This window comes from Artibeus jamaicensis, unplaced genomic scaffold (assembly GCF_021234435.1).
Source record: "Artibeus jamaicensis isolate MK-2021 breed Jamaican fruit bat unplaced genomic scaffold, CSHL_Jam_final scaffold_1031, whole genome shotgun sequence".
Lineage (NCBI taxonomy): Eukaryota > Metazoa > Chordata > Mammalia > Chiroptera > Phyllostomidae > Artibeus > Artibeus jamaicensis.
In genome coordinates, this window is record NW_026522026.1 from 933830 (window position 1) to 945962 (window position 12133).

General features: G+C 36.6%; 1 protein-coding gene across 1 annotated transcript; it reads right to left on the reverse strand.

Moving 5' to 3' along the window:
* Positions 1-456: 456 nt before the first annotated feature.
* On the reverse strand, positions 457-9131 carry JCHAIN (joining chain of multimeric IgA and IgM). Its single transcript, XM_037148633.2, has 4 exons — positions 8982-9131; positions 5732-5858; positions 2186-2266; positions 457-1400 (listed from the first exon to the last, which is right to left on the reverse strand). The coding sequence occupies exons 1-4, from the start codon at positions 9043-9045 to the stop codon at positions 1196-1198; spliced, it is 477 nt and encodes a 158-aa protein (XP_037004528.2). The 5' UTR covers positions 9046-9131; the 3' UTR covers positions 457-1195.
* Positions 9132-12133: the final 3002 nt, after the last annotated feature.

Consider the following 12133-nt stretch of genomic DNA (forward strand, 5'->3'; position numbering starts at 1 on the left):
AATCGGCCACGTGGTAACAGGACTTTTTCTGTCGGGCGAAGACGGGGAGAGCTCAGAGGAGACCCTCCAGAAAAAACCTCCCCTAAAAGTCCTTATCACAAGGAGACAAAAAGAAATGGTTATAACTGTATGTGATAAATGTTAACTGAGCTTATAAACATTACGTTCGTTGGGAGGGGCCTTATCTTTTGTTTATTTGTTCTGTTTTTATTGATTTTATTTTTTCATTGCCATTTAGTACCTTATACACCCTTCTGCCCAACAATGTTGTCTTTTTGTTTAACTTCAGTTTTAAATCACAAAGCTACCTCAGATATGTGTGTGTACGAATTTAGTGATTAATGCAAAATTACATCATACTTACAAAAAACTATCCGTAAGCAATAAATTATATTTAACTTACATGTAACAAAATTAACAGTGTTTTTTCCCAGTAAATTATTTCACACAGGTATATGCTTAAGAATCTATTTAATTGTTCAAACTGTGCTGGAGAATACATATTTTGAAAAAGATATTTTGTTAGATTTAGGTACAACATTGACAATTTCCGATGGAAATTTCTTACACTATCCTGATGATCCAAAATAGATTATCAAAAAAAAATATGTATCATCTGCTATCAAATCTGTATTATGTCAAAACATATTTTTAATTATGCATTTAATTATGCCTCTTTCAGCTCTTGGTTTCATAAATATTAAAAATCCCAATTTCATTATTTTTATAAATATTTCTAAAGCATGTTTTCCAATCATTTTCATAATGAAGACCTATAATCAACCTGTGTTTACACATCACTTTTCTCTACACAGTTTTACTTTTTTAAAAGAGAATAGCATAGAATGTGCAAAAGCTCTGGCTCTCCAAGGCAAAGCAAAAAAAAAAAAGCTAAAATTTAATTGTGTATCCTGATTTTCACTTTGAGTTTCATTTTTTCTTCTTACCTATCTTTTAAAGGTTAGAAATTACATTCTTAAAGATCATATACCCCAGGATGATAAGAGAGTCAACACTTAGAGAGTAATTACCTAACAAAAATAACAATGTTACTATTCCAATTACTTTGGGGGAAAGTTTTACATTATCAAAAAAATTATGGTTTCAGATCCATTGGTGGTAAATATATTAAGTTTCTGGTTCAAAATGGAGAGCCTTTCAAGATGAGGAGCTGTGCAGCCAGCAAGGACTTGAGTTAGTCGGGATAGCAGGATTCCGGGGTCAAGGCCGTTTCCACCATCACGGTCTTACCGCCATACGAAAGTGGGACCTTATTTGTGTAGCACTTGTTTCTGTCATAAGCGTAGCAGGTCTCATTGTCTTCGTCACAGATATTGCTCTGGGTGGCAGTAACCACTTGATCTTCCAGTTCCACTTCCGCGGGATCACATTTTTTGCAGCTGGAAAACAAGGACGTGCATCAGACAACCCCCACCAAATGCTGTCTCAGCATTTCGGTGACTACACGTTTCCACCCAAAACCAACGAGGGGTCAGCTCTGGCCTAACAACTGACAGAGGGCAACTCCTTTCAGAGCTCAGCTGCCCTACCATATGGAATAGTTTACAGGACTGTTTTCAACCTTCAGTATAAAAATTAGTTGAAAGTAACCAATATGATCAATAATTTCTACTCTTTTGGACTTATTACATATCATGTACCAGGATTATACAAGTTATTTATACTAACAAAGAAGGAAGAATTTAAAAAAATTGTTTGTTATTGGATTCTGTAGTGTCCAAAGAAATTGGACTTCAGGCATATTAACATATGATCTACAGGGATAACTGTAGATCATATGTTAATATGATCTACATACTTTAGATCTGCATATGAACATATGCCTGAAATCTAGTTACTGAACTCGTAAGACAAATTGGCCCTTCCTGTACTAATAGCAAATATTTCTTCTTTAGAATAAACTTACAGCTAACTTGTAACTGCAATAAAGTTCTATAAATTTATCATATCAATATTTAATAAACATAAAAACTAATGTATTCAAAAGTACAAATTATATTGCTAAATGTTTATGCCACAGCATGTTTCAAAACATTCTTACTAACAAGTTCATTTTTAAGTTATTAGCTTGCATGTACATATTACTATGAATATAATAATGTGAATGTATATAACATGTGAACATATATTCATGTATATATTACTATGAAGGACAATCTCTTACAGGTCGGACAAATGGTACACAAATTTGGTTCTCAGTGGCGTGGTGGGATCAGAGATATTCTCCCTGTTGCCAAAAGGAACACTAAAAAAAGAAGGAAAGAAAAAACAAGTCAAAATAATGAAACTAACAGGTATTGCCATTTTTTGGTAGCAGATATATTGCTTGGACAGTACTTATCCCCTTGGGTTTGGTACAGTTGGCACTCTCTAAGAGTCTATATAGTAATACTAGTACTCAGATTTCACAGTAATTGGCTACATTTTAAGCATTTCCCATTCAAAATCAACCTCACGAGAATTCCTCAGTCAATGATCTTTGCTTATTTGGCAAGTCTGTTTTCCTTTAGCAGCCAGCTCAAGTTTTCCCCTCTCTGAAGTTTATGTTGCTCCCCTCTCCAGCCCTCGATAAATCCCCTCTTCTGTACCCTCACCACATTCATAGACCTCTGTTATAGCAAAGACCGCATCATAGTTGCTCGTCTACAGAATAATTGCTTCTCTCGACTACATAAGTTCATTGAGGCAAAAATAAGTATGCATTCCCAGTGCCTTGCTAGATGTGTGGGTGTGTAGAATATGTTCAATATTTGTGGAATGAATGAACAGATAGTATCAGCCACATTTTTTGAGATGCATAAATTATAAATCAGACAGGTTAGCAATCTACCCCAGATCGCACAACTACTGAGTCATAAAGCTGTAGCTGGAACCCAAATCTCCTGATTTGGCAATTTCCAGGAAAAATTAGCTAATGCTTATCAATTAGTTCAGGTGATTTCATGAACTTTTACGTTCTTATCATCTATATCAGCATTCCTCATCAATGTCCCCCTCCCTTCCAAAAGATACAAAAAAAAACCTTGTGTTTTCTAACTCAGCATTTAGCAATAATATCCACATAAGTATCCAAGCAAAAACTTGGACACCATCCCTGAGTCCTCCCTCTCAGTCATGAGGTCATTTAATCCATCTCACAGGTCAATTGGCTCCAATTCTTTGCATCTGTGAAATCCACCCACTGGGTTCAGGACACCACCATTTCTCTCCTAGCAATAACCTCCTTCAGTCTTGATCCCCCCAATGCATTAGCCACATTGTTGCCAAAATGGCATTTCTACAATAGGAGGCTAATTTCCTTCTCTGCCTAAAACCTAGAGTGTCTCCCACGAATGGTCTGGTCGAATGGTCGGGTGTCCTTAACGATCTGCCTCTCACTCTCCAGCCTCATTTCTCAGCCCACTACCCTCTTCACACTTCCAGCTACAAACAATAGCTTGCAATTTCACAAATTTGCCATGCTTTTCTCATCTCCAAGTCTTGGCAATAACAAACACAGTTCTAATGTTTACTAACTAAGTGCTTAGAGTGAGCCTATACCATGTAAATATGTTACTTGGTGATCTCATGTAACCCTCACAGCAACCCTGTCTCCTTTTCCTGGAATGACCTGCCCCACCTACCAACCGTCATGCACACACATTCACCCGGTGAACTCCTGCACAGCCATCATCCACTTCCACCACTTCCTCCCTACATTCTCTCCTGCCTCCACTGTCACTCTCCACCGGCCCCCGGGACTGCACTGGGTGCCCTCTAGCATCCTCTGCCTGTTTCTGTCATAGCATTTACAATACTGTATTGTAACTGTCTTTTTAACTGTTTACAGTTCCCTCCTGGGCTGTAAATTCTCCAGTGGTCCCCCAACTCCAGTCTCAGTGGCATTCACTAGCACTCAAGAAATGTTCATCAGCTAGATGAATGAATGAATCTATTCTTTATTAGATTGTAAAGGCTCTAGCAATACCAGAAAAGGCTTTAAGTACTGATAGAGATAAGAAAATAAACCTATATGAATGTCTACCATGGGTCAAACACTGTTCTAGATGCTTTTACACACTATCACATTTAATCCTCACAATCCTATAAAGTATAGTGTATATCTACATTCATTTATTATCCCATTTTTACAGTTTAGGAAACAGGCTCAATTAGTTAAGAAACTTGCCTGAAGTCATACGATTAGTAAGTGATGGAGTTGGGAATAATGGCATGGCAACGACAATAGAACTTTCACAAATGAGATCAGAGAACCTTCAATACCCATCAGGCAAAGTGGATGAAATAACTGAATTATCTGAATTCAGAAAACAATACATCATCATAAAAAGAATGGTCACAGAAAGAAGATGCATCAGAGAATCGTGGAGTGCCGTTTACAAATCCGAAGGTTTAAACGTAAGATGGACACTCGCCTTCAACACGGGTTAGGTGCCAGTGTCACAGACAGCAGCCCTTCCAGTCACACGCATCCCTCCCTGCTCTGCCTCTCACAGGGAGCTAAGTGGTACGGAGCCTGCGGGGTCAGAGAAAACCTGCTGGAGGAAGTATAGCTAAGCTGAGACATGCAGGTTGCAGAGAAGTTAGCCAGGCCAAGAGGGGTGGGAAAAAGGGCTCTTCAAGCAGGGGAACAACATACGCAAAAATAGAAGAGAAAGAAAGCACTATGAGTGCGGAAAAATGAGGCACAACAATACTGCTGGATTTTCAGACAGAAGGTGAAGAAAATGTCTATAGAGAGGTATGCTCAGTGTTGTACAGTAGGCTGAGGCATTTTTAATTTATCATAATAACAATGTTGAGTAAACCAGCAAAAGTATTTCAAGAAGTATAGTGACATAATGATAGGACAGGCAGATAAATCACAGTAAGTACTTTTTGAAAACATGCCAGGAATTATACATGCTCTAAATGGAATAAATTTTAATATAGCTTTACAATAGACCAATGAGATGTATACTATTAAAGTTTAGAGTAGAGAAGTAACTTGCATACAGGTGCACACAGCTATTAAGTGGCCCAAGCAGAACTTGAAACAAAATTTTAAATGCATACAACTTCTTCGATTGATTGGATGGAATTGAATTTACGTTGTTTCAAGAAGAGGCACTCAGTTGGGGGAAAACTATTCAAGGATTGTTTGGATCCAATAGGTATCTCACTTTTTAAATATTATTAGCATTTTGGCTATTGAACATCAAGACTCATAGCTAATAACCTGGACTATGTGTGAAATGAGTATCTTAAGTCCGATGTGCAAGTGAAGAATAAATCAAATGACTCAATTTGATTAGCCTGCCTTACCTGTATCCAGACAGTTGAGTGCTATGTAAAGTACTCTGTCCATATGTAGTATAAAATAAAGCTTTTAGTGTTATCTCAAGTTTCAGTTTGAACTAATCAAGAGCAATTAGAAGTTCTGATTGAAAATGAAATAATTCCATATAAACAGGGCATGCTGATGACCAGGCCCAAACCTTCCGTTACCGTCATTTGATCTAGATGGCCAATTTTCAACTGCATGGAAACCTCGTTCCCACTCTCAACTTGTATGTCATTGGCTCAAGCACATCAACCAGATTCAACCTCACATCAGGTGCTCACATCAAAAACAGGGGCAAAGATAGAGGCATTACATTCAAACAAAGACTAATATGACAGAAGATCTCTGCTTACAACATGAAAAGGTAAAACGTAAAATACCACGTACATAATTCTGATGTTTCTCTCAACAATGTCTTCACTAGGGTCTTCAGGAGAAGGGATGATCCTGGAAGTGACCTGGGCACACTTGCACTTGTTCTTCACAAGAACAGTCCTTTCCTCTTCATCTTGGGCTTGAAAGATAAAACGGTGTTGAGAAGAAATGGAAATGAAAATCTACCGATCAACTTTGTATTGAGTTAATCTTTTTTCCAGCGGAAAAAAATAAGTTTTATGGTTGATAAGTTTTACAGTTTGTTCTCCTTCCTAATCTAAAATAGCGGAGTAGAATCTCACAGCATAGAGAAGGAAAGGTACTCCAAAAGAATTTCCTCTTCTTCCGGTGGACCAGTCTATGGGAACCTGAACAAAAAGAACTCTGGTTTTAATCTGGGGCTTTTAACAGTGGCACAGCTCTCTGAATGATGTAGCCTTTGTAAAAATGAGTGCCAGATGCTGAAGAGAGAAAACAAAAATGTAAACAGCAGTTCTCTCAGACCAAAGCAATCCATTCAACAGTGGACCAAAATAACATCACATTTTGTAAACCCAGTGAAGTATCACACCCCTGCTGAACTCCTACCTACACACTGTCTGCTTACTTCCCATCAGAGCTGGGCACACGTACACTTCCCCCCGAGACAGCCTTGTTTTGTAAGGTTTTTCAACATTCTCCACTTCAGCTTTCCTAAAATTAATTCTATTTTTTCATAATAACAATCTGTTTATTATGATATAATGACTCGATCAAATAAAATAATAGGTGCCATATTAATATCTCATAAGAATTATTTTAAAGTTATATATATGGACATGAAGTGTTATAAATTTATAAAAACAATTCAGGAAATATTGAGGAGTACAATCACTATTTCATTTAATATGCCTGAAAGCAGAAAAAAATTAGTAAATGAATGAGTACAGAGATGACCACTAAGGCCTTAACTTTGTGTCAACATTTACTGTCTAATCTGAATATTATACAATAAAACCTAGATAGTGTTGCAAAGAATAAACAAAGTAAATTTATTAATAGCTCGATTTTTATACCAGTTAACAGATATTTGAGGAGTTAATAATAGCTCTTTTTAACAGTGCTAATCAAATAATAGTGATGTTAAATACTTTTTTAGTCCTGCAATATTAGCTAAGCAACATTGAAAACTTCCTCTCACCAAGCCTGTAATGAATAAAAACAAAAATTTAGCCCATAAATTCAAGTTAATGGGGTTAAATGATTGGTACAGACCACTATTACTGGAAGTCTAATTATTCCAGAGTGATCCCAGAGCAGAGAAGCCCTAATTGCAGTATTTCTGTCTCGATGATAATAGTCATTACAAAAACATTTAAAAATCATTGTTATTGTACTTATAAACCATTTGAAGTATTTTAGAATGCATATGATGTCATGATTCACAACTTCCTAATAAATCTGGTACAAGTCTGTGTGGTGTTGGTGAAGAAGTATCAGGACATTGGTTCAAGAGCATCAAGCAACTCTCCCTCCCGCTGGGGAGGGGAGGGCGCCCTCAGTGCTGTCATCCTACCAACTGCTGCATCATGACTCTCATTGTGTTTCTCAATAAAATACAAATGAGCCAGCAGGGCCGGTCCAGAGGAAGAAATCAAATCAATATGCGACTTCACAATTAGGTCTTAAATAGAAAGTGTCTATATTTTATTTATGCTATATAGTTTATTTTCTTACCTGAAACCTAAGGGGGGAAATAACATTACTGTTGTTATATAAAAGTATTAGGCAGCCCAATATTCCTACTAGAAAACATGCAAATGCCTTCAATTCACCAAGACTTAAAAGGTTCTAATATTCTCTCTCACTGACAGGCAGCACCTTTCCTAATAAACCTGTTATTAAAGACTGCACCTCACTTTAGTCTAAGAGCACCTGAGACATAGTAGGTGCTCAATAAATATTTATTTAACTTAATTCAGTTCAAACAAGAAAATGGACTTAATAACATACTACATATGAACATAATTAATTTACTGATTATTATAAGGTGATTCTCTCATGCAGACAAAACAGGATAGTAGTTAGAAGTGCAGACTGTTGGGTCAGAGGGTCTGGGCTCTGCGTACCTCATGCCTGCTGGGGGACCTCAGGGAAGATGTTTGGCCTCCTTCAATCTCAGTGGGCTCAACCATGTGTCAGAAATTGGAACCTGCCCTCAAGCAGTTGTTGTGACAACTAATTATAATAGTATACATAAAGTAATTAGCATAATGTGTACAACATAACATGTGCTCAATAATTATAGCTCATATATGTGTATATGTGTACATGTATTTATAGGCACATGTTTTTACTATCTTTATATTATAAATATTATTAGAAATTGATTATTCTTGATGCTGAATTAGTATGAAATATATTTAAATGATTATTCTTAATTATGTAATACTCGGTATTGAAATAAGAATAAGCTCAGTAAATGTTAGAAACAATCCAGCCAAATTATATCACTTCTAATTCATGTGCGTCCTGGATAAAAATTATGAAAAACTGTATCTCTATTTTCAGAATGTATTCCACTTTCTACAGTACTTTGAAGGGTTAATAAACAAAATACCCAAAGTTCAGCCACTTAGTTATAGGCCCTGTGGAACATTAAACATTGTTAAAAGGTCATAATAAATCTAGAGAAATAAAATCCAAATGCATCCTATGATGTATTTATAGTAATTACTACTTCATTTTTTCTAATAGTAATTTAAGACACTCAAAGAGAGGACTACTGATTTTTAAGAGTCAATATGTATATTCCTATAGGTACAGTATTCATATCAATACTTCCCTGGAAATATACATTTTAATAAGGGGTGTCCAACCTTTTGGCATCTCTGGGCCACACTGGAAGAAGAAGAGTTGTCTTGAGCCACACATTAAATACACAAACACTAATGAAAACCGATGAGCAAAAAAAAGCTTTAAAGTAAATTTACAATTTTGTGCTGGGCTGCATTGATTGCCATCCTGGGCTGCATGCAGCCCACGGGCCACAGGTTGGACAGCCCTGCAAGATAAAGTAGTCAAACAAATAAGAGAAAAAGGAAAAAAAAGAATTATGAGTCTCGTCCGCATAAAGATCACTGCCCATACAAAGATTAAGGCAAGTTAGAAAAAAGTAGACAGCTAGCCGGCCAACTAAAGTACAAGCATTAATGTTCACAGAAGAACAAATCTGTGTTATCTTTTCCCTTTTATCTGGGTTTATTTTCAAAATACCACATACCTGTCACAAAAGCAGCCTTAACAAAAATGGCCAGGACTCCCCAGAAAAGCAAACGGTTCTTCATCTTGCCTTCACTTCTTTCGAAAACTGGAGCCAAAAAAGTCAGGGTTAAGGTGTGTGCTCTGTGAGGAGTGTGGCAAACAATGGTGCTTCTGCTTTCTTAAAATAACGCTCCAGGCAGCTAACAAACTAAAACCAATCACAACTGCGGCTGAAGTCTGAAATTTTAATGCTGCACTGGAAAGAAATGTATGGCTCAGATTTACTTATTTTCTTCCAAAGCATCCCCCCAAAAGTCATGTTTTAATGTGATCACTGTTTTATACTTACTCCATATAATTAAAAAAGAAGACTAATAATAATTTCAAGGCAGGAGTCCATTAAGAATGTTTAAATAGGGATTTTCAACTTTATTCCCTAGATAATAAAGTTTTCAAATAGACATGACATTTGTTGTGCTTGGAACAATAAATGAAGGAGAATAAGTGAATTAAAGCTCATTAAGGTCCCAATTGTATCTCATGCCAACTTTTCTTCTAGTCCTTAATTAACCAAGCTACCATATATATTTTTTAAATATATATATGATATATCTCAGACAGCAGATACGTATACATAGAAGCTCAAACATGGAATTGGAATTAGAAAAAGGTGGAGACTAGAAGTCTCAGTTGCCACATTTTAACTTGATAGCCTTAGGGCAGACCTTGTGTTTGCTCATCCAGTAACACCTTTCGGAATTGTAAACCCATAAAATGATTTTCATTTGAGATGCCTCAACAGAAAACAGAACACTGTAGTATTTTTTCTCAGTATTTTTTCATTAATTAATGCAAGAAAAACAAAACAAAACTCTGAGCTTTGGGACAGAGCATTCACCTACCCTGCCACCACCCCAACATACTACAATTTTCTGTCTCAGGCAGATTTGTTCCAAGAGCATATTGGTTACATTTATATGCAATGTCAAGTCTATGTTACTCTTAGTTCTTAGTTCTCTAATTTTTTAAGAATCTCCTAGAATTTTGAGAGGTAGTAAAGAAATACTTCAGGATCATAAGTAGGCAAGCAGATTTCATAGCAGTAGAATACAGCAGAATGCAAGCTATAAAGTGGAGCACATAATTGCTCTCCTTAAGTCAATATGTATTAAAAGTTTAGCAATAAGTATTGAAAGTCAAGCTCTAGAATATACAGTAATACTATACTTTCAGAATTTACTTTCATTTGATTGTCCACTATCATCGCATTTAGAAACTGCTTGGGGTTAAGAGAATAGTTCACATGAACCATTATACCTAGTACAAGAAGAAACAGATCTGAAAGCACATTATTTTAGGTATGTGGTCAGGATGTAAAAACAAATACCAACCACTTAAAGAGTTCCTCATCTTTAACTGTAGTTTCTACATAACCGATTTATTCCATCACTCCAAAAGAAGAGTAACTAGAAGTTAGCTTGATACTTTTTTAGAAATTATTACTTCCTTGAAAGTAAATGCAAGACTAAACTGCTTCCCAAAAACAATCAGATACATTCCTGGGGTCAAATTAAAGTTTTCCCAAAAGCTTATTTTGTATAAAAGCAAAGATTATTATCTGATTCATTAATACTAAAGGAAAGGTCTATATTTGGTGTTTACATTCCTCCAATATTATAGTTTCATATTTCTATCAGGTAAGCTGCACATCTAAAAGTAATTTTAATAAAAACAAGGCGTGGAGATCCAAGAGGCACTTTTGCCACCAGAAGACTTAACTAGACTTGCAATGTAATGCCAGGACCAGTGTTTTGCCAAGCGTGTCCCAGGGATTGTCTTCCCCAGAAATACCTGGAGTGCTGGTAAAAACATGGCTTTCCTGGCTACACCCAGTCAGAATTTCTGGAGATGTAACCTTGAAATGCATATCATTAAAAAGTCTTGCAGTTGACTGTTAAGTACACCACAATGTAAAAATTGGTAGCTAGAAGCCTGGGGGAGGGGAGGTGGGCAGGGAAAGAACTAGCAGCATTAACTATAAAAGAGCAAGAAGTTAATAAATGCATTTTTAAAGCAAATTTATTTACAATTCTGTGATATAAGCAAATTGTTTCATCTTTTTAGCACTAACCAAATACACCTATATATTGGCTATTATATAGTTATATAAATGTTTTCTAACCAAAAAAAAATATATATATATATAATGGATTTTAGTTTAATTTTTAAGCCATTTCATCTCCAGATTTTGTTCTTTCCACCAAAAAATGTAAAATGTGAATAGAACACTTTCTAAGCAAGTGAAATAAATAATTGGGAGCTTAGCTACATATTCCAAAATTTTCACCAAAAATGGTTTATTTTTTTACATCCATACATGATATTCTCCCGGTAAGGGGTTCAGTGACAGACTCACCTGAATAAAAAAGATCTTACGGTAATTTTGTCTCACCTTCTTTATTTCCACTCCGGTTCTGTTTCAACTTCCTATACAGCAGACAGTCTGAGTTTAGCATTTGTTTAAAAACCACCTGAAGTAGGTCAGCACTTCACTTCCTCTGACACAGCTTATTATATTGCAGACACTCAAATCATGACACTTGATTCTCCCGGGACGTAGAGAACACACTCTCCTTGTTTTCCTGCTTTCATTGATGATGCCTCAGTCTCTTGCTGAGCTTTCCTCTGTCCTCAGCCTTCACCTCTATCTCAGCTTCTGCCTGATTAGCTTTATCCAGTCCCATGGCTTTGAACATAGGACCTGCTGTGACTGATAACTCTAGACTTTCCCTTGCCCGCTGAGCTCCGGCTTTTTGTTTGATACCCCCACTGGGCTGTCTAACAGGTATCTAACAGGTAACCAGGAACACAGCCCTCTTGAGGACCAAGTCACCCTCACGCCGCCACTCCGAACTCTCTCTTTCTTCAGTCTTCCTTGGTCAATGGCATCAACCCAACTAGCTGCTTGCCCAAACCCTCTTCTGTGATTCCTTTTTGTCCTCTCTCCCACGTTCAGTTTATCGTCATGTCCTGTTGGCTTTTTCCCCAAGATATATCCCAAACTTATCTGAGTCTCTCCACTTTCACTGCTACCCTAGTCCAAGCCTCTATCCCTTTTTTTTTTTCAGACTACTACAATAGTCCTTGTGACAAAAAAAGTGGTTTTCTCTT

What these genes read in the sequence shown, in the direction of transcription:
- JCHAIN (XM_037148633.2), bottom strand. Translation starts at nt 9,045, where the DNA reads ATGAAGAACCGTTTGCTTTTCTGGGGAGTCCTGGCCATTTTTGTTAAG. An exon ending in TAAGGCTGCTTTTGTGACAG is followed by an intron (nt 5,859 to 8,981) that starts GTATGTGGTATT and finishes TTATCTTTCAAG; the next exon opens with CCCAAGATGAAGAGGAAAGG. An exon ending in GTGTACCATTTGTCCGACCT is followed by an intron (nt 1,401 to 2,185) that starts GTAAGAGATTGT and finishes CTTGTTTTCCAG; the next exon opens with CTGCAAAAAATGTGATCCCG.